The sequence below is a fragment of the Cnephaeus nilssonii genome (genome assembly GCF_951640355.1).
Source record: "Cnephaeus nilssonii genome assembly, chromosome: X".
Lineage (NCBI taxonomy): Eukaryota > Metazoa > Chordata > Mammalia > Chiroptera > Vespertilionidae > Cnephaeus > Cnephaeus nilssonii.
This window is the reverse complement of record NC_137071.1, coordinates 134,611-162,085: the sequence shown is the minus strand read 5'-3', so window position 1 is coordinate 162,085 and position 27,475 is coordinate 134,611. Positions and strand designations below refer to the sequence as shown.

At 55.3% G+C, this 27,475-nt stretch overlaps 1 protein-coding gene across 4 annotated transcripts in view; it reads right to left on the bottom strand.

The window, feature by feature from the left end:
* WWC3 (WWC family member 3) overlaps positions 1 to 27,475 on the bottom strand; it is a gene marked incomplete at its 5' end in the record, with an annotated part of 116,025 nt that overhangs the window by 10,962 nt on the left and 77,588 nt on the right. For 2 of the 4 annotated variants that reach the window (XM_079765421.1, XM_079765423.1), the window contains 10 exons: positions 3,797 to 3,962; positions 5,033 to 5,172; positions 5,736 to 5,939; positions 7,205 to 7,397; positions 8,227 to 8,313; positions 9,079 to 9,153; positions 10,810 to 10,927; positions 16,414 to 16,982; positions 17,903 to 17,992; positions 18,379 to 18,621. In XM_079765421.1, the coding sequence (XP_079621547.1) occupies positions 3,797 to 3,962; positions 5,033 to 5,172; positions 5,736 to 5,939; positions 7,205 to 7,397; positions 8,227 to 8,313; positions 9,079 to 9,153; positions 10,810 to 10,927; positions 16,414 to 16,982; positions 17,903 to 17,992; positions 18,379 to 18,621 (1,885 nt within the window). Of the gene's footprint in view, positions 1 to 3,796; positions 3,963 to 5,032; positions 5,173 to 5,735; positions 5,940 to 7,204; positions 7,398 to 8,226; positions 8,314 to 9,078; positions 9,154 to 10,809; positions 10,931 to 16,413; positions 16,983 to 17,902; positions 17,993 to 18,378; positions 18,622 to 27,475 lie in introns of all 4 variants that reach the window. The other 2 variants (XM_079765420.1, XM_079765422.1) reach the window with 1 other exon arrangement.

Below are 27,475 nucleotides of genomic sequence, written 5' to 3'. Positions count from 1 at the left end.
ATTCAAGATTAAGCATGTTCTGACCACCTGTCACCAACCCTCCATCTGGGGCACCGTGGTCTTGTGCCCGATTAGTGCGGTAGGCGTCTCACCCACCTCCCCGATTCCATGCCTGCCCCCTTTGAATCTCCTCTCAACACCCAGGGGATCCCGCTGAAACTGAAGCCAGACGCAGCCACTCCTCTCCTAAGAGTGTACCCGAGAGACCTGAAAATAGGCGTCCGCTGCTGAGAAAGCAGAGGGCGGCTAAGCTGCCCCGACCTGATCAGTAACCAAGGGAACACGGCAAATTCCTGAGCCAGGCCTTCCGTGGCGCTGGTCACGTACACTCCCTCACAGTCCCAATTACAGAGATAAATGGTTATGGAAGGCAGGCCCTGTGCCTTCTACATCCTGATAAAGGTTTCAAAGTAATTGCTTCCAGACCCATTCCCATGACTCCCTGACGCCCTGAGTCCAGACACATGATGACCCTCCCTTATCTGTGCATTCCCTCCCGGCGGCGCTGTTTCCTTGAACGTATGGAACTCATGAAGCTGCTGACGCATCGCCGTCTCTCTGCGTCCTCTGACCTATAAAAGCCCCCCACTCACTCGCCTACAGCCGGACACGGGTTTCAGGCTCCTTGGCCTCTGCTCTCGGGCATGTCCTCAGTTGGGCCCACATAAAGAAGTCTTTTCTGAAATCTACAAAGGTTCACGTCTTCTTTTCATTGACAAAACAAGTACTTGCGCACGAATGTCGCAGCAGCGTTACTGAAATAGCCGAGAGGTGGAAACGGTCCCAACAGCACGGACGGAGGAGGAGATAAAGGAAACGTGGCGTCCGTGCAAGGGACACACCCCAGCCACGGGAAGGGCTGACGGCCGACAGACGTCACAGCGCGGATGAACCCTGAGGGCACCGGGCTGAATGAGAGCAGCCAGACCCAATGGCCACATGTCGTCTGATTCCATTTACACGAACCGCCCAGAACTGGCAGACCCACAGAGACGGGAAGCTCACTGGTGTTGCCAGGGGCTGGGGGAGGGAGTGGGGAGTGATGCCCAGGGGTATGGGGTCTACTTTGGGGTGACAAGTGTGTTGGAACCAGACAGAGATGGTGGCCGTACAACACTGTGAACATACTCAATGCCAGTGAACTGTTCATTTCCTCTTATGTGAATTTCATGTCAATAAATGACTTTAGAAAAAAAATCAACAAAAAAACCTGAAGTCAGATCATGTCGTCCCTGGGCTCAAACCATCCATCAGTGTCCCCCTCTCAGAAAAAAGGGGACGTGCTGAGTGGGCCCCATATGACCGGTCCCCTTCACTTCCTGTCCTCAGCTCAGGTCCCCTCTTCAACCCCCAGGCCAGGCCGGCGCCTGCACTTCCTCTACCCGACACCCTTCCCCAGCCCTACGCGAGGCTGCGGCCTCCCTTAAGGCCTCCGCTCAAAGACCGCCTTCTCCAGGAGGCCTCCACGGCCTTTCTTTCTCCTTCGTTGGAGGAAACACGTACCATTTCTCAGTGTACAGCTCAGTAGTGTCAAATACACCGAGTGGCCAGATTATGATGATCTCTGAACGCATAATAATCTGGCCACTCAGTGTATGTCCTATATAATAAAAGGCTAATACACAAATTGTCCCCTTGACCAGGAGTTCGACCAGCAGGCAGGCCGGCCAACTGTCCATGTCCCCTCCCCCTGGCCAGGCTGGCCGGATCCCACCCATGCACGAATTCATGCTCCGGGCCTCTAAAATATATATATATATACATACATATATATATATACTGAGTGGCCAGATTATTATGCATTCAGAGATCATAATAATCTGGCCACTCAGTGTATATTCACATTGCTGTGAAACTGATCTCTAGAACTTTCCATCTTCCCAAACGGAAACGCTGTCCCCACTGAACACCAACTCCCCACTCCCCTCCCCCGGCCCCTGGCCCCCACCACCTACTTCCCCTCTCTATGAGTCTCCTCTCGGCCCCTCAGGTTAGTGCCGTCATACAGTGAGTATGTGTCCTCTTGTGCCAGGCTCATTTCACTTAGCACAGTGTCTTTGAGGGTCATCCATGTGTAGCATGTGACTGCTTTCCTTTGTAAGGCTAACATTTTGTTGGACACATACGCCACGTCTTTATCCATCCGCCCATCAGTGCACACTTGGGTGGGTTCCACCTCTTGGCTGCTGCACATAACGCTGCTGTGAACACAGGTGTGCAAATATCTCGTGGAGACCTGCTTTCAATTGTTGGATGTATATCCAAGAGTGGGGTAGCTCGGTCATGCGCAGTTCTGTTTAATTTTCTGAGGAACCTCCACAGTTTTCCATAGTGGCTACGCCATTTTACAATCCTGACCTTTCTAAAATGTAAATGCGGATTTGCATTTCTAAACGTCGGTCCTTTCTAAGATGGTAAATCTTTCAGAAACGTAAAGCCCGCTTCTCTACCGTCTCCTCGTGCAGTAGCTCTCAAACACTGATTTCATCGGTTGACCTGCCTGGTGCCTGCCTCCCCCGGGGCAGGACTTCCGTTTTCTGCGCTGCTGCCTCTGTGATGGAGGCACACACGTGGAAGGAGAGAACGCAAGCGTAGTGAGGACTCACTATCAGGGCATCGAGGTGAAGGCATGTGGGTCTTCGTTGTATTAGTCTAGCAACTTCTCCATAGATTGGAAGTGTTTTAAAATGACAAGTTGACTCGGCCGGCGTGGCTCAGTGGTTGAGCATCGAGCAGTGAACCAGGAGGACACAGCTCGATTCCCGGTCAGGGCACAGGCCCGGGTCGTGGGCTCAGTCCCCAGTGTGGGGCGTGCAGGAGGCAGCCGATCCATGATTCTCTCTCATCATGGATGTTTCTCTCTCTCTCCCTTTCCCTTCCTCTCTGAAATCAATAAAAATCTATTAAAAGAAAAAAAAAGAGAGAAGTTGGAGGAGTGGGACACACCTACTAGCCTCCCACAGCCTCTCCCTGGGATCTGGGCCAATGCTTGCAAAGGGGTTCCAAAGTCAGCTGAGCCCCGATCTCCTTGGAGGTGGCGGCGCATGCGCCGTGGCCTGGGAAGCTGCCGAGGGGGCGGGCTTCGCCTCTCTAGGTATTTGTGTTGGGAGTACGGTCAGGGTGCGTGGTGATAAGATGTTTTGATGAGCTGAACAGTTCGGGGGCAAAGTTTCCATAGAACCTTGCTACGGTATCTCCCAACTGCACTGCTTGCCTTCGACATTTGTCCCCACAAGCCTGAAAGGTGGCCTCCCCGAAGAGGTGGCGATGGCCACAACTAAGGTCAGGCGAACAGAGGGGGCAAAAGGACGCTCCGCTGTTCCTAACATCCCGAAGGGAGAAGAGCAAGTGTCCAAAACCGTGAGTCCCTCCCCCCGCCCCCCCCCCCCAACATCCTGCACTGTCGGTGGCCCTGGAGATGGGACGGGGTCAGCCCCAGACGGCAGGTGAAGGAGTGGAAGCCAACCCTTTTTATATATAGTTGCCTTCTTTTTCATTTGACTCTCACACACATTCCGTTCACTGATCCGAAGCCAGTCCCGGCTCGCAGTGCAATAGCGCCTTCACTATCGCCCCTAACCCAGCAGCACGTCCCCCACAGTCACGGTCACTAGGGCTGTCTGTCGGTCAGTCGCATCTGTCATTCTGCTGCGTCGGAGCCTGTCAGCTTCGGTGGCCTTGGCCCTCTCCCCACCCATTCCCTCTGTTTCTCCTGAAGGGTGTGGGGCGCACCCGCTGTCCGCTGCTGGGCAAAGCCTCTGGGGGTTCCTGAAAACCCCTTGTCCCTTCTGCTTACCTTCAGAGGAGGGGGCTGGCGCTTCTCGGGGTTGTAAGGATCTGCCTGGCCCGCGATCGGGTGTCCGTGCATGGGGTCCGCGCCGCCGCAGCAGGGCTCCGGGTGCGGGGGGCTGGTCTGGGTGTAGCTGCTGCAGCCACTGTCCACCGAGTCGGCCTGCCAGCTCCTAGAGGCGGACATGGCAAAAGCCCGTGGGACGCTCACCCCAGGGCAGGTCCCCGCTGCCTCGGGGCGCAGTGGCTGAGACGCCGGGATTGGCTTCTAATCAGGGCAGTTGCTTTCCTTATAAAAGTGCACTCACGTCCTCCAGGGGAGACAATGCCACGAGGCCTTTCGTTCAGAGGCTCTGTCTGCCTTCATCACCCAATTGCACCCCGTGAACATGCCCGAGTCCCGGAGCCCCTCCCCGGCCCCTCCCCGCTTCCTGCCGGGCCCCAAACATAGTACCCTCCCCTCAGCCACGCACCGCCCTCCGAAAAAGAAGTTCCTCTCAGATAAACCCAGGGCGAGCTGCAGGAAGAAGCGGGAAGCCCTGGAAACAGGATGCTCTTTATGGAAAACGCTGGAAGGGAAGCCCAGGGAAGGATGGGACAGAAGCCAATTCACTGGAGCTGCTGGGCATCCGAATGGCTCCTCGGTGCAGGCGGCGCTGTGCCGCTCCCGGCCAAGCGGAAGAGCCAGCACCAGGTTCCACTGGGATGAAATGCCCCGACGGGGCACACCCGCAGGGCCAGCCGGCGCATCAGCGGCTGCAGGGGCCGGGGCAGGAGGGGCGGCTGGCTGCTAATGGGTGTGGGGTTTCTTTCTGGCCCGATGCAAACTGATGGTGGTGATGGTGGCACAGCCCTGAGACTGCACTCACAGCCGCCGACTGTCCGCTTTAAACGGCGGAATTGTACGGGAGGTAGATTTTATCTCAATACAGCTGTTCAAAACTTTAAGGGACCGGGTTGTGTTCGCTGCTGGCAGAGCGGAGTCGTTCAGTAGCCGCGCTCTTTAAGAGAAATCCCGGAACAGAAGGGGAAGGGGAGAAGCCTTCACGGAGAGCAGGGCGCAGAGGTCACAGTCCTGCCCGCAGCTCAGCGTTCAGATCCCCCCGAGAACCAGCTTCTCCGAAGAAGCGCCCAGCACTTGCTATGGAGCGCGGATGAGCAAAGCCCCCTGCTCCCCCCCAGCGCCACAGCCGAGGGACACGGCCACGCCGCGCCCCCGCCCTGCCACCTCCCGGGAGCTCACCGCTCGGACCGGGCCTCGGTCTGCTCCTCCTTCCGCTCCATCTCCTCCGTGTACTCCAGCTTCACACGCTCCTCGGCCAGCTCTCTCTCCACTGCCTGCAGCTGGGCCGTGGTTCTGGCCAGCAGCACCGTCACCGCGTCCTGGGGGAGGACAGGGACAGGTCTGAGAGCCAGCTCAGACCGACAGGCATGCACCCCCCCCCCCAGCGGGTGGCCGCCCTCGGCGGCTCTCCCCTGGCAAGAAGTCCACCCCAGTGTGAGCAGCGGGCTTCCTGGAGCTGAAGGTTCACGTTTAAAAACAACCCATGTGCCATTCACGACCATGAACATGTTCGTGTTAAAAAACACGATCCTGCCCGGCCAGTGTGGCTCAGTGGTTGAGCGTCAATCCATGAACCAGAAGTTCACGGGTTCGATTCCCGGTCAGGTCACAGGCCCGGGTTGCAGGCTCCATTCCCCAGTAGGGGGCGTGCAGGAGGCAGCCGATCCATGATTCTCTCTCATCATTGGTGTTCCACTCTCTCTCTAAAAATCAATTAAAAATATTTTTTAAAAAGACACTATCATGAATAGCCATGCACGTGCAGACGTTCCATTTCTATGACTTCCCTTGAAACTGCGGCTTCTGAGCGGCCCTCCCCCAGCAACAGCCCGTCTCAAGCCAGGACGCCGGAGCGGGCTGCTCCGCAGCCGGGCACACGCACCGTCTTCCCGGCGGCAGCGGCGGCGGCAGTGGCGGCCGCGGCGGCGGCGGCAGCGGTGGGCACGGGGTCCCGCCCGCTCTTCTCGGCTCGCTGGCTCTCCTTCAGCCCGGGCGGCTCGGGGCTGGTGAACACCTGCACCGCGTACCAGCGCAGCTGCATTTCGCTCGGGCCGCTGCAGTTGGCCAAGTTAATCTGAGCGATGCCCTGCGCGGTGAGGAAAAGAAACAGAACAGGCAGTGGGTGATTTCAACTAAAACACCAGCACGAATCTTCTAGAACATCAAGGTCACCCCAATCCTGACCAGAGAGGAGGTAAAGTGTTTCGCTCCATTCAAAGGGCTGCAACCGAATGAAAGGGGTTAGACTCAGAGGACCCTAATGGGGACAGGGACGGCTCCCCCATTGCTTGTTCAGCCCAATCAGAAAGCACCGGAAGCCTGGCCGGTGTGGCTCAGTGGTTGAGCATCAACCTATGAACCAGGAGGTCATGGTTCCAGGGCACATGCCTGGGCTGCGGGCTCGATCCCCAGTAGGGGGCGTGCAGGAGGCAGCCGATCCATGATTCTCTCTCACCATTGATGTTTCTATCTCTCTTTCTTCCTTCCTCTCTGAAATCAATAGATTTTTTTTAAAGAAAGCTAGAAGGGCACAGGGGCTGAGAATGGCCACCCTGGAGTGCTGGGTCGGGCTCAGGGTCCGCCGCTTGTGAAGCAGCCGATGACCTCAGGGATCTCGGAAACCAGAGAGGCCTGGCGCTCCTCTGCAATCGCTAATTCTGCTGCCGAGGGGCCAGGGACAAAGGGCAATACTCCAGCCGTGGACGGACAGCACTCTGGCCGCAAGCCCTGGGCGGCAGTGGGTGGCAGACTGACGGCAGACTGCCCGGTAAAATATAGGGCATCCAGGTGAACTTGAATTCCAAATACTCAAAAGGTATCTAGAGTTGATTTGAAATCCAGATTTAACGGGCCTTCCCATGTCCTTATTGGCCAACCCCACTGAGCTCCCTCCACTAAAAATGGGGCTAATTTAAATGCTGTCAAACAGGCCTCTGCAAGTGTTATCTGAGAGAATGTGTTCAGAGTACAAAACATGCGACAGCAAAGCTGGTTTGTCGTCCCTTTCTATCCTCCCCGTTACAGAGACCCCTAAGCAACCCGTCACAGGAAACCAGGAGGAGGGGACAGAGAGGAAAGGAGGGAGGGAGACGGGAAGGAAAGAAGGGAGGGAGAGAGGGTGACAGACAAAGAAAGCAGAGAGAGAGAAAAGCAGAGAGACCAAGAAAGGAAGGCAGACAAAGACTAAGGAAGGAGGAGAGAGAGGAACAAAAGACGAGGGGTGAAGAAAGAACGGCAGACAAAGAAAGGAAGCATGATGGAAAAACAAAGGAAGGAGGGAGGCAGGGAAGGGAGAAGACAGGATGTGGGGGGTGGGGGGGGCAGGGGAGCTTGCACATGCGCAGGCCATACCAGCAGTTCTTCCTGCAGCTGCGGATTCACTGAACACACATATAATTGAAGGGACTTCAACGTCAGCATGCTTGAGTGCACAGGGATTCTGAAAACGTCATTAAATACCAGGGGCGCCTGGAATTCCACAGCCTTGGAGCAGTAAGTGTCTGGGGTGCCGGAGTCCAGCGACGGCAAGTAGACACGGATGTGTCTGGAAGCAGGAGAGAGAAGCACTGAGTCAGGCTACTGAGGGTCCCACGGTTCACGCACAGACACGCGTTCCACTCTTCGGACGCCCGTGGGTGGAAATGCCAGGTGTTCCAGACAAAGTCCTTTTCTCAGCTAAGAGGAAGCCCGGGGGACTTACATGCCCGGGAGGTTAGGGAAAAGCCACACACGAAGAGAAAGACTTTAGCTGGGCCCGTGTGGCTCAGTGGTTGAGCGTCGACCTAGGAACCAGGAGATCAGGGTTCGATTCCCGGTCAAGGGCACATGCCCGGGCTTCGGGCTCGATCCCCAGTAGGGGGCGTGCAGGAGGCAGCCGATCCATGATTCTCTCTCATCATTGATGTCTTTCTCTCTCCCTCTCTCTCTCTCTCCCTCTGAAATGAATAAAAATATATTTTTAAAAAAGAGAGAGAGAAAGACTTCGGAGCCAGTAGCCAGGACTTGAGGGCAGTCAGTGGAGGCTCCGCCCACCTGGCCTGGGGGTGGGGTGTCCTGCCGTGTCCACCCCAGCACGGCAGTCAGCACACAGGCGAGGCTCAAACACTGGTGACCACGCCAAGTCACCACGGGGTGAGCAAGTCCCAGGGCGCCCTCAGCCACCTCCACGGGGCACCTCATCAGCTCACAGAGCCGAGCGTGGCTTCGTCACCACCCAGCCCAGTGCCCCCGATGGGCACTGCAGGCCCAGACGCGGCCAGTGAGGGGCACTGGGCCCTTGGTTCGCATCGCTGCGGCACGGCCAGCCCAGCCCCGTGACCTCCATCTGCCTCGGGCGACAAAGCAGACGTTCCCAAACGGACAGCCCGGCTTACATCTTGCAGTCCTCCTTCGCGGCCAGCCCCGCCAGGTTCCGCAGCTGGAGCACTTTCACCAGGAGACACTCGCTGCCGCTGTCGTGCCTGGAAAGTAACACAGCAGCTCATGAGCCGCACGTCCCCACGGTGTACACACGCCTCTGAGTGAGCTCCGGCAGCGGCCCCGAAGGGAGGGCGATCCTGCCGCACCCCACCCGGGGGGGCGTGTGTGATGTCTACATAGTTCCCGCTGTCCTGACTGGGGAGGGCCGGCCCGGCAGCTACAGCGCACGGCACAGCCCCCGTAACGAAGGATCCGGTCCCCAGTGTCACTGGGGCCAACGCTGAGAAACACGCCACTAAAATGACAAGAGCGAGCAAAAGGAAGCCGGGGCCTGCACCCCGCCTGGCCGGCCTGAGCGCTATTGAAACTAACTAGAAGCCAAAAAGCCACGTTTGCAAACCAGCGGGGCCTTGCTCTGGGGAGCAGGGCAGGCCTGCTGTGTGTGCCAAACTGAACCAAGGCGGTGCCAAAACGCGCGAGAACTCCCCCAAGAGCCCACCTTGCCGGGGGCTTCTGGTGCCCCTGCGTGATGGCCCCGGAGCCCCGGCTGCATAGGGTGACAGTTCCCAGCTGTGACTCAGTGTTGGGGGACAGCAACGAAGCTGCTCTTCCCCGTCTCTCCTTCCCGCCCCCCGTGTCCCTCACCGGAACCGCAGCAGGCTCGGGGTATCCAGGCGGGTGAGCAGCCCCCGGTGGGATCGCGAGGGCCCCTCCCTCCTCCCGGCCTGAGCGTGCGGTGTGAGTGGCCCGGCGACCCCAGTCTACAGAGCATCGCTCCAGCGCCAGGAAGGAGCCCGAGGACTCACCAGTACCCCACGTGGATCTGCGGCCCTCCCACGGCGCGCGCGTCTCCCTGTGCCGGCTCCTCGGCATCTTCGGTCCTGAGCACAAGCGGGAAGTCACAGGGTCACCGCCAGGCACTGCCAAGTGCGCCTGCGTGCAAGCTCTCTGGCCAGGGGTGCTTGGTGCCCAGAGCAGCTTCTATTCAACTGCGACATAAGCCCTGGCCGGTTTGGCTCAGTGGATAGAGCGCCAGCCCATGGACTGAAAGGTCCCGGGTTCGATTCCAGCCAAGGGCATGTTGCAGGCCCAATCCCCAGCCCTGGTCAGGGCCCATGCGGGAGGCAACCCATCGCTGTGTCTCTCTCACATCGATGCTCCTCTCTCTCTGCCTCTCCTCCTCCCTTCCACTCTCTCTAAAAATCAATGGGAAAATAGCCTCGGGTGAGGAGTAACAACAACCAAAATGACGGCCTAAGTAAATGAATTCTTCAGCGACTGCGGGGCGCACCTCGCCTCCCTGGGCACCTGCCTGCGAACTGCCGTGTTTCAGGATGTGACTTTGCGGACCTTTCAAAGCCACACGTGACATTCAGGGCAAAGGTGAAACGTGAGCTTCTGAAACGTTAACAGCAAGTGAGATGAAACCGTGGCAGGAAGGGCACCAAGGAAAAATAGCACCCCAAGTCCTGAAAGGTGCTTGGCCATGGCAAAGCGCCTCCCCTAGCTGAGGGGGGCGGGGGGCTCCTCCCTCACGCGCGTCCTTTCTGGCTAAGCAGGTCCAGCGGGTCCCGGTAGGGATCCTCCTTTTCCAGCTCCCACGGGGCTGAAGCCTGAAAGCCGCCAGGGCCAGAGAGAGCATCGCCCTAGCCAGTGGTCGGCAAACTGCGGCTCTTTGGCCCCTTGAGTGTGGCTCTTCCACAGAATACCACGGCCTGGGCGAGTCTATGTTGAAGAAGTGGCGTTAGAAGAAGTTTAAGTTTAAAAAATTTGGCTCTCCAAAGAAATGTCAATCGTTGTCCTGTTGGTATTTGGCTCTGCGGACTAAGGAGTTTGCCGACCACTGGGCTAGACCCACAGGACGAGGCCTGGCCTCTGAAGCCAGACTTTCCCGTGCAGGCTGCTCAGGCCCACCTCCCACCTGGAGAGAAGCCAGAAAAAAGAAGCACCCCTCGCCCTGCCCTCGCCCTGGCCGGTGTTCTCAGTGGTTAGAGCATCGGCCCGGGCACGGAAAGGTCACGGGTTCAATTCGGGTCAAGGGCATGTACCTCGGTTGTAGATTTATGCTTGGGCCACAGTCAGGGTGCGTGGGAGAAGCAACCAATCGATGCCTCTCTCTCATTTAGATGTTTCTCTCTCGCTGCCACTCCCTCCCTCCCTTCCTTCCCCTCTCTTTTTTTAAAATATATTTTATTGATTTTTACAGAGAGGAAGGGAGAGGGATAGAGAGTTAGAAACATGGATGAGAGAGAAACATCGATCAGCTGCCTCCTGCACACCCCCAACTGGGGATGTGCCCGCAACCAAGGTACATGCCCTTGACCGGAATCGAACCTGGGACCCTTCAGTCCGCAGGATGACGCTCTATCCACTGAGCCACACTGGTTAGGGCTCCCCTCTCTCTTAAAAGAAAAATCAATGGGAAAATATCTTTGGGTGAGGATGAACAAGCCGAACACCAAGGCTCGGGATGTGGAAGGCTCCGGTAGCGCTGCGGGCGGCTGCGGAGGGAGCGGGAGGGCAGGGCGGCTTCTCACCTTTTGGCCGGAGGCTCGAACACGCCGCTGTCGGTGGCCAGGGAGTAGTCGGACAGGCACGCCGAGACGCGGCGCCCTCGCCTCTCCAGCCGCCTGGCGCCGTCTTCTCGAAGAGTCACTGCTACAAATGAGAGCCACCCGGGGTCAGGAGACAGCCCGGGGGTGGGGGGGACCATGGTGTCAAGGAGCGCACCCTGAGTGCCAGCCCAGACACGGTTACTGCGTCCCAGGGACGCGCCGTCGCTACGTGCCTCTGTTTAAATACGCCGCACGCGATTGGTTTTTAAATGAAAAAGCGAAGCAATCGGCTTCTGGCTGCTTCTCTGAAAGCTCCTTAAACTGTTGTGAGTCTCTTGTCACCTCCTAAGTGAGGGCAGAGGACATGCGATGGCGGTGGAGCCCCTTGGCATCGCACTTGAGAGACTGTCACCCTCAAGGAGGATGTCGCCCCGAATGCGGACAGCGGCTGCCCTGGCCGCCTGGGTGCGCATTTTTCACTTCCTTCTTTATGCCGTTGGGTATTTTCCATATTTTATACAATAAGCAGATGCTGGCGTTTCACAACCAGAAAACAACATTTTTTAAAAAGTACCCAAATAAACGCTAACAAAAGGTAGTCGGGCCAACAATTTTAAACAATGTAGGATGCGGACTCAGCCTTGGAAAACGTGCCCTTGAACCCTGTCCATCAAGCCGCAGTGGCCTCCTCCCTCCCTGGCAGCCCAGCTCTGCGTCCAGAATCGCGGTCCTGGGGTTAGGACGCTCCCGTTCCCGGGCAGCCTGCTTTTGTCTCCTCTCTCTTTTAATCAAGACCACGGCCTCTTCCCTTTCCCCATTTCCTCAACTGGCTCGTCCTTCCCTCTTAGCACCAAGTGCCTTTTAGCAAAACCAATTAGCCCGGCCGGCATGGCTCAGTGGTTGAGCGTTGACCTATGAACTAGGAGGTCAGGGTTCAATTCCCGGTCAGGGCATTGATCCCCAGGGTGGGGCGTGCAGGAGGCAGATGATTCTCTCTCATCATGGATGTCTCTATTACTCTCTCCCTCTCCCTTCCTCTCTGAAATCAACAATAAAAATATATTTTAAAAAACAAAAACAAAAATAGGCCCATCATGTTCCTGCCGCATGGGTGAACATGTCCCAGGCCCCCACTGGGCCTCGCTCTGCCATGGGGACGCCTCCTGCTAATAGCGCCGGCCCTCTGCGTCCCTGCAGCCATCTAAGCTCTGGAAACTGCAAAACTAGGCAGCTGTCCACCTCCAACTTGAGGGAAATGACCGTTCACCTAGGACCATCTCCCTTTTCAACCAAATTACGGTTCGCACACCAACGAAATCCAAACATGGTCCACAACACACAGAACGGGGGGGTCTCAACTGCAGGCGGGAGCTGCAGAAGCCGGCCCCGTGCTGGGGTGGCTGGAGCCACTGGCTCACACTGCAGATCAGGGTTCCCAGGTCCAGCTCCTGTCGTCACCCCTGCCATCTGGAAGGACACAAAGTCCCCAGCTCTGAATTGCGGATGGAACCCTCCGGTTTACTGCCAGGATCCCAGCAAGGGAAAACTGCTATTTCCACTCCCAGCCCTGACACTCGGCAGGGCTCCGGCACGGCCTTCCGTGCCTCTGAGGCAGGGGTGGGGAACCTTTTCCTGCCAAGGGCCATGGGGAGATGTGTAACATCATTCTCGGGCCCTACAAAATCGTCCACTGCAACGTGAGCCTGCTCCAGTTGGTCAGACACGGAATGAGCTCACCCCGAATGCCTTGGAGGGCCAGGCCCCATGATTTCGCGGGCCTTATACGGCCTGAGGGCCGGACGTTCCCCACCCCTGCTTTAAGGAAGTAACGCTAAGCAATAAGCACTTCCAGTAATGCTGATGGCATGACTGGGACAAGTTTCTCTCTCGTTGCAAGGTTGCAAGGCGGGTGACGAAGCAAAGGAAATGAAGGAATTACTCCTCAGTGACCCCAGGCTCAGCCACTGAACATGGAGCAACTGGGAGCAGGCTGGCAGAAGGAAGTGCGGTGAGCAGTTGCCCTGGGTGAGAAAAGAGCGCACAGCGGACCCCTCCTGTCGGACCAGCAGGCCGCTGTCAGGCTGAAGGCAACGGATGCGCAGAGTGATGGGCCATGGGAGCAATGCCCGTGAGGTCAGGGAAAAACAATCTTCCAAACAGCCATTTTCTAGATCTCACCTTTTCATCATTAAAGACAGACAGACAGACAGACACTGAGACCTAAGGACATCAACACTGCTTGACAAAAAGAAAATATAATGAAAATCACGCTGTGAGCAAAGCTGCCACTTAGCATATTAAAATAATGAAAGCCATTAAAAACCTGGGGGAGCCCAGCCGGTGTGGTTCACTGGTTGAGCATCGACCCAGGAACCAGGAGGTCAGGGTTCAATTCCTGGTCAGGGCACAGGCCCAGGTCATGGGCTCGGTCCTGTGGGGGGCGGGCAGGAGGCAGCCGATCAATGATTCTCTCTCATCACTGATGTTTCTCTGTTTCTCTCTCTCTATCTCTCTCTCTTCCTCTCTGAAATCAATTTAAAAAAAACATTAAAATGCATATATATATATATATATATATATATGTAAATTATATTTTTAAAAATTCTGGGGGAAATAAACAGAAGAATAAAGACTTCAAGCTTTTAGAAAAGTTCTTCCTTACACAGCTTTAGTAGGCATGGATATCAATGCTGAAATAATAATCATGGCAATTGCTGAACTTCATGAAAGTACAACTGTGAGCCGTGCCCCTTGGCCACCCCCCGAGCATCCTGAATACATGGATTCCCTGGATGAAGATGTGCCACAGCCTGACCAACAAGGTGAAGGAGAATCCAAGGTCACTTACAGTGAGCGCTTCTGTCGAGTCGCATGAGAAAAAGAGATAAAAGAGAGCACAAAGTGAAAAAACTGCAGAATCCGGGCCAACAATTTTAAACAAAGTATGAATATAATAAAAACATCAAGGAACAGATAAGCGAAGTCAAGGAGTTCATGGATTTAGATTAGCAAATGCCAATGGGAAAGAAAAAATGGAAAGTATTTCAATGATGACACATTGGACTTCTGAAATTCAGGGAAGATAAAACTGTAGCAAAAATGTAAAAAATGTTACAGATTACAATCTGTTGCCGTACTTCTCTGTACCACCTTGTTCCTTCAAACTAGTTTGAAACCGAACAGAAGATATTATATCCTCCGGCTTGCCTTGTAGGCTTGGGCAATTTTGAATTTTATCTTCCTAAAATTTCATCTCACTAAAACTTGCTTGAGGTCAAACTTAGACTGTACCTAGCAAGCCTGTACCTAGCAAGCCTGGACTGTACCTAGCACGCCTGGAAAGTCAGAGGGAACTACGTGACCTTGGGCTTCAGAAATGAAGGGCAGGGCAACATAACGAGTGCTAAGGTTCTCGCCAACTTTGTGAAGCGACAATGACTCTGGGATTGGGCATGTCCGCAAGCACCAAGGGAAGCAAGGAGTCACCCCGTGTCCTTGCCTGAGCTGGTTACCCAGCCCAGGCCTCTGGGGGCACCCACCGGGACCCATTCACTGGGTCATTTCTAGTTTGTAAGGATCTGTCAACTGATGTCATGCAGGAATCCACCACCGGGTGGCAGTACCTGACCACAGCATGCGCAAAAACCCTTGGGTCTAAGCTTGAAGCATTGGAAGGTAGGCCACAAAGGGGAAAGGAAGAACTAAGAAATCAGAATCGGAAATTAAGTCAGCTCTTCTCTTTCCCACCCTGGCGGTCCTCTACCCCAGAAGGGCCCTTGGGCCTTGTGTGGTCCCTGCAGAATGAGACTGATGCTGTCACAGCTCAGCCTTTAAAGAGGAGTTGGCGTGGGGGCGGGGGCACTGAGAAAGCAAGCTTCAGCAGCAGCAGATGAGCACTTCAGTCCTTGTTGTGAATTTTCTTTCGGAAATGAAAGGAATAAACACGGAGCCCTGAACCTGTGATTATAAAGAACAACAAAGCGAATGGGATCACCTGTTTATGTAAATGACAGAAACAGTGCATCTGGGGATAGGAGAGGTGTGTTTGCAAACACAGAGGGGAAGACAAAACGATAGATGCCAAAAAGCCCCGGGGCTGCCTCAGAACAGAATGGGTCTCTGGTTAAATATGTAAGAGTTAACAGAGGCCATTATTTTATACTAGAGGCCCGGTGCACGGATTCGTGCACATGGAAATTAATTAGAAGGTGGCTGGCAGGGCGGGACTGGGCGAGAAGGGCCGGGCACACCCTGGAGCCAACCTCCCATGGTCCCTCCCCGGCCGGCCGCACCTGGGGCGGTGCTGGGGCTGGAAGGGCATCTGCAGAGTGAGCGGGGTCCCTCCGGCAGGTGGGGTCCCTCGGCCTGGCCTGCGGGGATCGGGCCGAAACCAGCCGTCCCACATCCCCCAAGGGATCCCGGAGTGCGAGGGCACTCTGCAAAGTTGCTGTTGCTCGGCAGCTCCTGTGTTGAGCATCTGCCCCCTGGTGGTCAGTGCACATCATAGCTACCTGCCAGTCGGTCGGTCAGCCGGTTGCTTAGGCTTTTATATATATAGATATATATATAGTAACCAGCATGGTTATGTGCAAAAAAACTCCTGGGTAGAATGGTGGTGAACGGAAGAGCCCATAAAGATCACATCATTCAAAGGCGGGGAAGCTAAGACTCAGCCACGTCCAGGGATGTGCTCAAAGTCACCCACCTGGCACGCCCACAAGGCAGGGCTCAGAAGCCGGGTGTCTGAGCTGCCAGTCCGAGGCTATTCCCACGACACAGCCTGGTTCGTTCTTCACATTTGCCTTCTACCCTTTGCTGCTGAACTACTCATCAGTATGTGGCCGGGACCTCTCGGCCTCAGCACTACGGCCGCTTGGGCTGGATCACTCTCTCTCCGTAGCGGGGGGGGGGGGGGGGGGGGGGGGGGGCGGGGCGCCCTGCACCGCTGTGCTGAGCAGCATCCCGGTCTCTGCCCACTGGCTGCCAGCAACACCTCCCGCCAGAAGCTGAATTACCAGCAACTGAACGGCTGAAGCTCCCTGTGGCTACGTTTCTTGGTTTGAATTCCACCAGAGAAATAGATCTGGTGGGAATGACTGATGCTCACCGGCACAGCTTTTGAAATTATGCCACTTATTTTCACTTCCCCTCTCAACAGAACTACAGCCTGGAAAACTACAAGGACGCAGGATGAGGAGATGAAGTCATAAAGACAAGGGGAGTAGAGATTTCCCTGAGGCGGCACTCGGGCATTGTCCCACCTGGACCCGCCCTGGACGGCTGGCTGGGCCCCGGCACCTATCTGCCTCTGAATGTACAAGACTGTGTGGCTCTTCTCATCTTCAACGATTAAGCACATCCTGACAACAAGCCGAACACCTGGGCAAGACTCCTTTGCCAATTTCAATGGCCTTTCCAGGACAGAGCGGGAAGGCCCCACGTGACAGCGGCCTGCGCCCCTCGGCATCCTCTCAATGGTCCTGAGCTTAAAGCTCGCTGCCCTCGTGCCCTCACCTGGGATTTCTTCCCTGGATCAGAAGCCTCCCTCCCGGAGCCGGGGAACCCACAGGACTTGTCCATACTTACTTGTACCAGTGGCGATGGCTGCCACTTGGGGTCCTCGCTCGCGAGGTCCTTCCCCATCCCCAGGGAATGCATTCGGCGGCAGGGACGCTGCGCCCTGCAAGTCTTCCTCTCCCAGAGCCGAGGCCTGGGCCCGTAGTCTGTCTAGGGTGCCCAGGCCTGGCACCTCCAAACTGTCCCCCAGTGGGGCCAGGGGTGAGTCCCGAGAGGGTGGGAGGAAGGGCGTGTCTAGTGGGGAGCTCGGGGGAGACAGGGAGGACAGGGAGGAGCGGGAGGACAGGGACGCCAGGGACTGGGGCGTGTCCAGGGAGCGCCTCTGCTTGTGGAAGCCCGGGGGAGCCTGGGGTTCGGAGAAGGGGGCGTCCCGTCCCAGGGAGTCGAAGGGGATCAGGTCAAAGCGCAAAAGCTGGCTGCACTCCGCGGCGTCGGGCTTGTCGTACTGGGGCAGGCCGTAGATGTCGGTGAAGCTGATGGAGCTCAAGGAGCCCCGGCTGGAGGCCAGCGAGCCCCGGCTGGAGGCCAGGGAGCCCCGGCTGCTCCCCGAAGACACCGTCAGGGTGCTGGCAGACAGGCTGAAACGAGAGCGCCTGCGCCCTTAGGAAAGCCGCCCAGGGCGCAGCGAGCAGCCAGTCTGTTCCCGAGGGAACAGGGCCTGCCTCGTCCTGCCGTGAACCGCAGCGTGACTTTCAACACCTGCGCACGGCAGTGTGTGTATGTGGGGGGGACCCCGCGGTGATATGCCCTTTGTCTCCTCGGGGGTCGGCGGGAGAGTAGCTAGCATCAGGAGTCAAGCCTGGGTTCCAGGTCCAGCTGCAAGGCGGGCTAGCAGAGTCCACGTGGCCAGCTCATTGCCCTTTCCGGCTTCCCACTCTCTCCCGGGGGCTGTGACCGAGCAGTTCCTACCTCCTGGCATTCTTTCGAGGAATAACAGAAAAGCACACACAGAGAGCCTTACCATCGTCTTCCCAACATAGCGAGGACTTGGAAACCAGACCTATGATTGAGCATCCAAGTCGTATTTTAAAATACCCATAACCAAAAAAATAACCATAACCATTTTTTTTTTTAAAAGCTAAAATAACAAGGTCCGTGTGCATGTTTGTAGATGGACATACACACCCCTAAAGCTGGGAATTACAAAATCCTTAGAGATACTTGACTTCAGATTTGTTATTCTATAGCCAAGTTCGGTCATATGCCTTGAATCATGTATTAGCAGCTCCTCTTAAAAATACAATGTACCCACTTTTCCGTCTGTGTTTACACCCCTTCCGGTTCTAAATTCTGGTGGAGAAAACCAAGCTGAAGGGAACTGTGAGGTTCACAGACATGTCATTATAACATGGTATTCATAACATGGTAGTGAAGGCTAGCTTTCTCTTTTAAAGGTGCCCACCTTTAACTTGATAATGAAGTGTGGCTTTCTCTTTTAAAGGCACCTACCTTTTCAACTTGCTAATGAAGTGTAGCTTTCTCTTTTCAAGGTGCCTACCTTTTTAACTGGGACTGGAGATAGGATGTCAAGCGAGTAGCTTCTTCCAGCTGCATAAGCAGACAATTTCTTTTTTCCTGAAGTAGAATCCTGTAGGGAAGAGAACAGCCCATTGGTGGATTTCAAAGACTGCGAGTCTATTTTCCTAACAAGAAATTCAACTATAAATTCCCCAGAGTGATTTCCGTTCGAATGGCTCAATTCTTTAAACACGTCTAAGTCATAGATGCCCAAGAACAGAGACTGCTCCTGTCTTGCTAGAAAATGCACTACCGGCGCCCTGACCAGTGCCTGATGCCCTGCAGAAGCTCAATAGCTGGTGGGCGGTGGACAGAGCAGAGGCACACATTCCCTCCACCTTCTCTGCTTGGGGAGGAAGCAGGCCAGGCAGTAGCTGCCCTAACCAAGAGCCTCGCTTTGCGAGTTGGTTCTTTACTGGCAGCCGGGCCTGCGCCTGGACGGTGAGGCCAGCCCACCTCTCCGTGGCGCCCTGCACGGAGGTGGCCCGCGCGCGCTGGATCTCCTCCTCCAGGCGCCTCCGCTCCTCCTCCAGGCGGGCCGCGTCCTCCGCCGGCCGGCTCTGCTGGACGATGAGCTGCAGCTCCTGCAGCAGGGCTTCCTTCTCCTTGATGAGCTGCAGCCGGTCCCGGTCGGCCTCGGCCATGCCCGGCCACGACTCGTTCTCGAGCTGCGCCAGCTGCTGCTGGATATTTGAGACTCTGCAAGAAACGGAAACAGAGAAATCCACGAACTTACAAACTGTCTTCACACATTCTCGGCACCAGGCGCTGATGTGACAAACTCACTCTGCTAAGTAAACACTGGACGGTCGCACAGAGTGACCCTGAAGTCACAGAAATGAGGAATCTGGGAGCGAGGTGTAAGAACGTGATGTGGGAGTCCTGTGCATAACCTCCCCTGGCCTGGCACATCGGGCTTGTGTCAAAGAACTGACACGAGGCTGCAGTCCTCCACACACCCGTGTGCTCTGTGGTTTCGGACTCGTGGTTTTCTGCGCGGCCCTGTCCCAGAGCAGGAGGTAGCTGGCTCTTTTCTCCCCACCTCCCATCACCACCCACTAAAGCCACTGGACACAGGGGCGGGCCTTCCAGCCCCAGCCTGCGCAGCAGTGCCGAACTGCCGACACCTGCCTTGAGAAAGCACAGGGGACGTGTACCCATCACAGCGCTTCTGAGGGAAGAGCCCGGAGCTCTGTGGGCTCTCTCCTGCCCCGGGGATCTCGACTGCGTGTGAACTTCCGAACGCCAGGCGGACAGCAGACAGTCAACAAAAGCTGACTGCATGAAGCAGTGGATGCAAGTGCCAGCAGATGCAGGGGGTGGGGGGTGGGAGGCGGCCGCGGGGAGCGTGGGCATGAGCATGGCATGAGCTAATCAGCCGCACTGAATGTGTCAGCACCATCAGCTTCAAGGTGCAAAATACAGACTCTGTTATCCCTTTCCACGCGCCTAAATGTCCACGTTTGCCCAGCAAACAGACTGCACCCCTTTTTGTGTCCCGGGGTTGTTGGCGAATGCAGATTAAGTGAAATAGATGTGGCTTGTATTTTCAGAGTATCCTTTCAAAGCAGGAATAGAATTTTTAAAATATTTTTACTAGAGGCCCGGTGCATGAAATTCATGCACTCGCAAAGGGGGTCTATGTCGGCAGTCGGACATCCTTAGCGCTGCTGCGGAGGTGGGAGAGGTTCCCGCCACCACTGCTGCGCTTGCCAACCGTGAGCTGGGCTTCTGGCTGACGGGCGCTCTCCCTGTGGGAGCGCACTGACCACCAGGGGGCAGCTCCTGTGTTGAGCGTCTGCTCCCTGGTGGTCAGTGCGTGTCATAGCGACTGGTCATTCCGCCGTTCGATTTGCATATTAGCCTTTAATTATAAAGGATGGTCTTTGGTTGATTACCTCCCACCCAACAACCCACAATAGGGGCCTGGGAGGGACGCGGAATGTTGGCCAGCTGGGGAGGGACCACGGGAGAGCTCCAGGGCATGTCCAGCCCATCTCACTCTGTCCCGATCGGCCGGACCCCAGAAGCAAGCTAACCTACCGGTCTGCTCCCTGGTGGTCAGTGCACATCATAGCGACTGGTCCACCTGTTGACTGTCAGCCCCCTGGTGGTCAGTGCATGTCATAGTGAGCGGTTGAGTGGCCTTAGCATATCATTAGCATATTACGCTTTGATTGGTTGAATGGATAACCAGACACTTATCATATTAGGCTTTTATTATATACTAGAGGCCTGGTGCATGAAATTCGTGCACGGGTAGGGTCCCTAGGCCTGGCTGGCGATCAGGGCCGATCTGTGGGGTGACTGGTAGGGCAATCAGGGGAGGCCTGCTGGCACCCGCCTTGGCCAGCCTGGCACTGCCCACTTGCCGGCCCTGCCCCCTGTTGCCACCGCCAGTCGCCTCTCTCTGTGGGAGGTGACCGGCAGGGTGATTGGGGGACAGTGCCAGCCTCCTTGCAGGCCAGCCCCACCCCCCGATCGCCCGCCACCACTGCTGGTCATCTCCCTCTGCAGGGGTACTGGCGGGACAGTCAGGGGGGCCCTTGCTGGCACCCGCCTTGGATGGCCTGGGGCCTGCAGTCTGGGGGAAGCTCCTGCATTGAGCATCTGCCCTCTAGTGGTCAGTGCACGTCATAGCGACCAGTCGTTCCACCAGTCATTCGGCCGTTCGGTCAATTTGCATATTAGGCTTTTATTATATAAGAGGATTTCAGAGAGAAAAGGAGAGGAAGAGGGAGATAGAAACATCAATTATGAGAGAGAATTATTGATCAGCTGCCTCCTGCAGGCGCCACACTGGGGATTAAGCCCTGACCAGGAATTGAACCGTGACCTCCTGGTTCATAGGTCGACACTCAACCACTGGGCCACGCCAGCTGAGCAGGAATAGAATATTTTTAAGTTTAAGTGTGAGTGATATCTGTTTCTGGGCATAAACAAGGAACAACAGATTCGACCAAACCCAGCGCTGTGGAGGACAGCAGTTGGCATGCATGCCCAAAAACAAAACCCCAAAACTTCTCTGAGGTCACCGAGAGCTGTGAGGACAGGTCAATGGCAGGCACACACAGTCCTGCAGCCTCTAAGGCGGCCATTCTCATGGCGGGTCTCATGACATCGCAACATCGCCTGGGAGCCTATCACAAATGCAAGCCTCAAGCCCCACCCAGCCCAGCTGCGGACACTCTGGGGACAGGGCGGGGCAATCTGCGTTTGAACAAGCCCTCTGGGTGCTTGCGATGCCCACTTACGTTTGATACCCTCTGCTTTCTGGCAGCCTGGCTGGTCTGGAGGATGTTCACTGGCCTTGGGGTTCTCAGCGGCCTGCATTACGCACCGATGTGACGATCCTCACCAAAATGGGAATGGCGGGCATGCTCCTGAGACTCCCAGTTCCCGTGCCCAGGGCCTGTGTCACTATTCAAAGCTGGCATCCTGGCTGCTGGATGCAGACTTCAGAATCCTTCCCAACACTGTGCTCCCTGCAGGTCCCGCCAATCGACGTGCTGGCCTGCCCTGCACCAAGCAGGGCTCCTCCTGAACTAGACATGCGCACGGGGACCGTCACCTGGCCACCACACCAGGCAAGACTCCTTCAAGCACCAAACCCATGAGAAAACTCACAGTAGACAAGTTATAGTTTAAATGTACACATTTTGCTCACATCCAACTGCCCAATATGGTAAAGAAAACAGCTGAATGTCAGTAGCTTTATTAGACACGTTCTTTTCTAACTTCAAACTCATTTCCTGAGAATGTGTTGGAAAATGGCACCAGATCATGTCACTGAAAAACTACTGACAGAGGCGGCTGAATAGGGCTAGCAATCTAACTGGGGCTAGGCGTCCACCGACGTCTAATTAGTGTAATTAAAATGGATGGCAGTCATACAGCCGATGCCCAAGGAAAATATGCTCCAGGCAGACCCACAAATAAACGAGCGCCAAATTTAGACAGTATACCCAATGAAATTTCTCGAACATTCTACCATAGATCAAGACAAGTCAAAGGTAAGGAATAAATATAAAAGAGATGAAGAACAATGAGCAAATCCATTGTGCCCTCATAACTTTCCATTTCAATTTAGTGTTAGCCACAGGCCTAGCTGAGCCCAGCTGAAGTCAGCATTGCCTTGTAATATGTACTAATTCTTATACATACACTGAAAGCAGGCGTATTTTAGAAGCAGGCCTTTTGAGATTTCTGAGGTTTATACATGGGGTCAAGATTCCATTTGAGCCTGGCCGGCATGGCTCAGTGGTTGAGCACTGACCTATGAACCAGGAGGTCACGGTTCGATTCCTGGTCAGGGCACATGCCTGGGTTGTGGGCTCCATCCCCAGTGGGGGTGTGCAGGAGGCGGCCAATCAATGATTCTCTCTCATCATGTTTGTCGCCCTCTCCCTCTTTCTTCCTCTCTGAAATCAATAAAGATATATATATGTGTGTGTGTGTGTGTGTGTGTGTATGTATATATATATTTTTATATATTTTTTTAAATATTCCATTTGAGTCAGCTCCAGGTTAGCGGCCATGCTTACAAGGATTCGCGTTGCTGAGAGTGGTAGAAGCCTAGATAATCCTACTCTTCCCCAGAAAACCTCGAGGAACACCACTATCAGAAAAGAGGATGAGGCAGACAAGGGGAATTATGTGAGGGAGGAGAGGCAAAGGGCAAATTTCAAACGTTCTGCCCACTGTGGGCGTCACACACGTAGTGCCGGGGCCCAACTTCAACACGGCACCGTACGTTTCCACAGCTGGCGAGAAAGACATGCAAAGTCACACGCTGCGGGAGACCTCAGGGGCAGAAACAAAATCTGGATGGCGCCGACTTCCTGCAGCACATCTGGAAAAGCTGTCTGGGCTGTGCCGAACCCTAGGCCAGGATGTCTGCGCTGAAGAACCGTGCTTTTCAACAACGACTTCCATTTCACAACGGTGCGAATGACTGCGTGTCCAGTTCAGAGCCGTACGTGAGTCTAGAATATTCTTTCCCTGTATCCCCACTCTGGACGCAGCCACTTGGGACCTGCTCTCAGCCAGGTCGGGAGGCACATGTGTCTGTCTGTCTGTCTGCCCTGGAAGCCCAAAGCTCTAGAAGGATTCCTTCGATGATCCCTGGTACGTTCGCCAAGAGACGGACAAGACGGCTTTGCCCTAAAAACAATGCGCCTTGTCTCACCACGCTGCTGGCCTGCAAACCGGCCACCCCGGGAGCAGCGAGTGTGGCCGGGTGGCTGGAGGAAACAGACCTGCCTGAGGCCCAGCACGGCTGCGCAGTCCCAATGCCCCGGCGCAGCCACGCCAAGCAGCTGACCCAGGGTCGGAACCCTCCTGCGAGCGCATCATCCAATTCTGGGTAACACAGCAAAAACTTTCCAGAAAGCCTCTTTTCTGAAAATCACTTCAGTGAAATTAAATACATGGAAGCAAAGTGAGGTCATGATGCAAGTTTACAAAAAAGAAACTTGTCCAAGTTCATTTTTAAAGAGAACCGAGAGCAACTTAAAATTGGCGAGGATTTTTTTTTTTTTCTCCCTGCAAGTCAACTGTGTTCTTTATGGATTCCCACTTTGGACAGGTAATACATCTTATGGCCTATGTGTAACCTCTCACAAATGCCTCTAAAAGCTTTAAAATCTGTGTCCCTATGCTCACGGCAGGGAAGAGAGGAAAGGCAATCCTCAGTCAAGCATTCCCGTTTCCTATTGATTATGCGACTCCAAGTTCGATTCCCTGAACAGGTCTAACGTGGACACAAGTGAAATAGGACTCACTTTTCCTTTCCTAATGTTGGCCCGAATGCCTTTTCGGTTACAACCCCGGCACCAGGAAACCATGTCTGGAAACCGCATTGATGCTGCAGATGCTGCTCAGACCCTCACCATTCCCAGGAAAGTCTCAAATGGGATTTGCATTTTTCCGAGGAAAAAATGCACTTTCTGTATCACACAGCTCTGAGGCATTTTAACATGTCCAGAGTAACCTCCAAGCATTTGGGGCGCTCCTGAAATACACTGCAGCTGTTAGAACAGAGGTGGCGGTCCCGGCAAGCCTCGGTCCCACGCGACCGTGATGCGACGTGACGGAGCGGCATCAGCCGGGCCTCGGCCATCAGATGTCAGTCACAGCCACGGATCTGAGGCTCCTTAAGTTCACCCTCCTCCGTTTCCTTTTGGTAAGTATCCATTTAAATGAAAAGCAAGCGTTCCAGAAAATCTCAGCTGAGATCTAAGATGAACGAGGAGAATACTTCAGCCGATGGAACTAAGTATCGATAAGCCAGTGTCCACTCGGCTCCACTCTTTAGTCTACATTGGAAAGTCGAGAAGCCTGATCTAGAATGTGCGGGGTCAGGATAGCCCAGCATTCCTCCCTGCCCTCGCATCTCTGCCCATTTGAATGACAGACCCTCAGAGCCACATCTTTAAAGGAGAAGCCGGCCATCGGCAGGCCTCCTTCTGGCGGCCTGAATGGGGAGGAGGGAGCTACAACGTGAGGGACGCCTGCCTTTGTTTCTCACCGCCAAGCTCCACCCCCCGAAACCCAGAGACACGGTCACTTGAGAAATGAAGAAAAATCCCAGCGACTGATCCAATTCCACTGGAATCCTAACACCACACTCATTCCTGACAACGGACGAACAGCAGGACCCATCCTGGCAACAGACACTGAGACAGCGAAGCTGGATGGGCCGAGTGTTTTGTTCCGATCGGGACTGCGCGTGTTTCCATGGCAACAGCTACAGTTTGTGCCCAGTTCTGGAACAAGTGCTCTTAGGTTAAAAATAAGGAGCCATCTGCGTCATCGACATGCTTCCCGAGGACCTGCTCTTCCAGACTGGCCTGGACAAATTCCCAAATTTCTAACCAATAAATTGTAACCAACATCCCTATAACAAGGCCCAAGGCGGCGCTCCTGGAGGGGAAGGAAGAGGCACTTGTTTGGACACATCTCACGTGACCGGAGTTGAAAACACAAAACTAGCCATGACAGGGGTGGCTTGGTCTGGAGAAGTCTCTAGAAATCATACTACCATTTGCAATTATGAGTTCCACTTCCACCAACATCCTTTCAATTCAAATACATACGAAACCCCTCGTTGTCCACAACACCATATTTTTAAAAAATGTTTTTATTGATTTCAGAGAGGAAGGGAGAGGGAGAGAGTGAGAACCATCCATGATGAGAGAGAATCATGGATCGGCTGCCTCCTACACACCCCCTACTGGGGGTCGAGCCCACAACCCAGGCATGTGCCCTTGACTGGAATCAAACCTGGGACCCTTCAGTCCGCAGGCTGACGCTCTATCCACTGAGCCACACCGGCTAGGGCTGGTGACATCTTTTCAAACTTTCAATACGCATGTCTCCAGACCCGGACATTCATCGCAAGGCTGGCCTGTTAACAGACGGCTCTGCTTGTGAGAAGGGAAAACTGCACCCATCCAGCTGCCCATCCGGGAGGGGTGCTTAGATGGCTACAGACGCCGTGCGGCACGCTCACCTACACCGGCCTCAGCTTATTCCGATGTCTACGTGGAAGGCCGCGAGGCTCCGCACTCAGCCAGTAACGGGGGAGGCGGGTGAAACGGGCAAGGTGGATGGTCTCTACTGATGTGCCTTTGACAAAAGCAGTGTATGCATGTATGATGAATGCAATAAAAATAAGAAAAATGCATGTGCACGTGTACATGTAAACATGAATGTGTTGTGTGTGTTCAAGCATGCACATATACCCTGGGGTGTGGGTGCATGTGTGTACATATGTGTGCACATGCATGTGTTTGTGTGCACACACACCCATACACAACCAGGGTATCCCTGCTCCGTGTTCCCATTAGTTGTGAAGGAGTTTATCTCCCAAGCAGGTTAAAGACCTCATGTGATCGCACCACAAGTTCTCCAGAACCCCTGGAGCAGGGCAGGTGCTGGGCGGAAGCCCAACCTCCCAGTTGCCCAGCAGTGTCTCTATGGGGGGGAGCTACGGGGTCACCCACACAGACCAGCTGCTGGACATCACACAGGGAGGGCCCCGCTAAGATGTCGCAATCCTGCAGCTCAGAGCAGGGGTGCTCAGCCTGGGCCCTGGTGCCATCTGGGGGGGACCATCCTTGGTGTGGGGCGTCCTGTGCAGCGCAGGGTGGGGAACAGCATCCCTGGTGGCCGCCCACCACAGCCAAAATGCACCGCCCTGGACGCCTGTGCTGCGCATCCCTGCTTGGTAAATGTTGCCGGTGCAGCCCCGAAAGGCCTTTCTGAGGAGCCCCTGCTGCCCCACAAAGGCGGAAATGCTGCTGGGGACAAGCCCGGCCGGTGCGGCTCAGTGGCTGAGCACTGACCTATGAGCCAGGAGGTCACGGTTCAATTCCTGGTCAGAGCACATGCCCGGGTTGAGGGCTCCATCCCCAGTAGGGGGCACACAGGGGGCACCCATGGTTCTCTCTCATCATGGATGTCTCTCTCTCTCTCTCTCCCTCTCCTTCCTCTCTGAAATCAATCTATATATATATAAAAGCCCAGCGACCAGAATGGCAGAACAACCAGTGGCTACGACACACACTACAGCAGCCAACCATCCTGATCTGGGCCGATCAGCCCCCAGTCGGCCCCCAACACCCCGATCAGGGGTGGGACCAGCCCAGCCAACTGCCCGTGGCCCCTCCTCCCTGCCAGCCCAGCCCAATGGGCCCCCATTGGGGCGGGCCAACCGGACCTCACCTGTGCACGAATGCATGCACCGGGCCTCTAGTAAAATATATATTTTAGAGAAAAGACAGGCTGGGACAGGACCCCGCTCCAGTGCAGTGTGCTAGATCTAAGATGACAGACTAGCCACGGTCCCTGCGATCCTGAAACCCTGCTCTTAGTGGACAGACACTGAGGACGGGCGGTGTCCTCCCGAGTTCTTTTCTCAAATACTCAACTTTTTACCCAAATGCGCTATCTCCGCATACCATCTCTAGAAAACAAAGATACCACTTGCTATGTTTGGTAAATGTCACAGCCAAACACGTAACAATCATGCTCCCGAGTGCAGCAGCCACCTAGTTCCTGCGCTTTGGACCACACAGCACATTCCAGCACCCACATGGTGCGGCTCCAGCAGGAATGTGTGCCGACACGCGGGCGCTCCGGGGGGACAGTCCCCTGACCCAGCCCCGCAGCTTGGAGGAGGAAGGAGCCGCCACGGGGAAACTGAGCTCCCAGATCAGCGTGCGGCTGCCCGGCTTGGCCACGCTCTCCGTAGGAACGGGAAGCCCCCCACCAATACCTCGGGGAAAGCCGGGAGGACGGGAGAGCGGGGCGAGCGCCGGGCGGGCGAACAAAGGCTCGTGTCAGCCCAGCGGCCCTCCAGCGGGGAGTCAGATGATCCGCTTTTGTTGCTATTTTTACATTTTATAAAAAGGCAACAAAGCGCGTTTGCAGACATCATGAATGATACAGTATACTGAGCAGGCCCAACCCCAACGCTGAGCCTCCGGAGAGGACCCCGCACCCCACGGGGCATGCGGCTCCTCCTCTCCCACCCCCCAAGATAACAGTT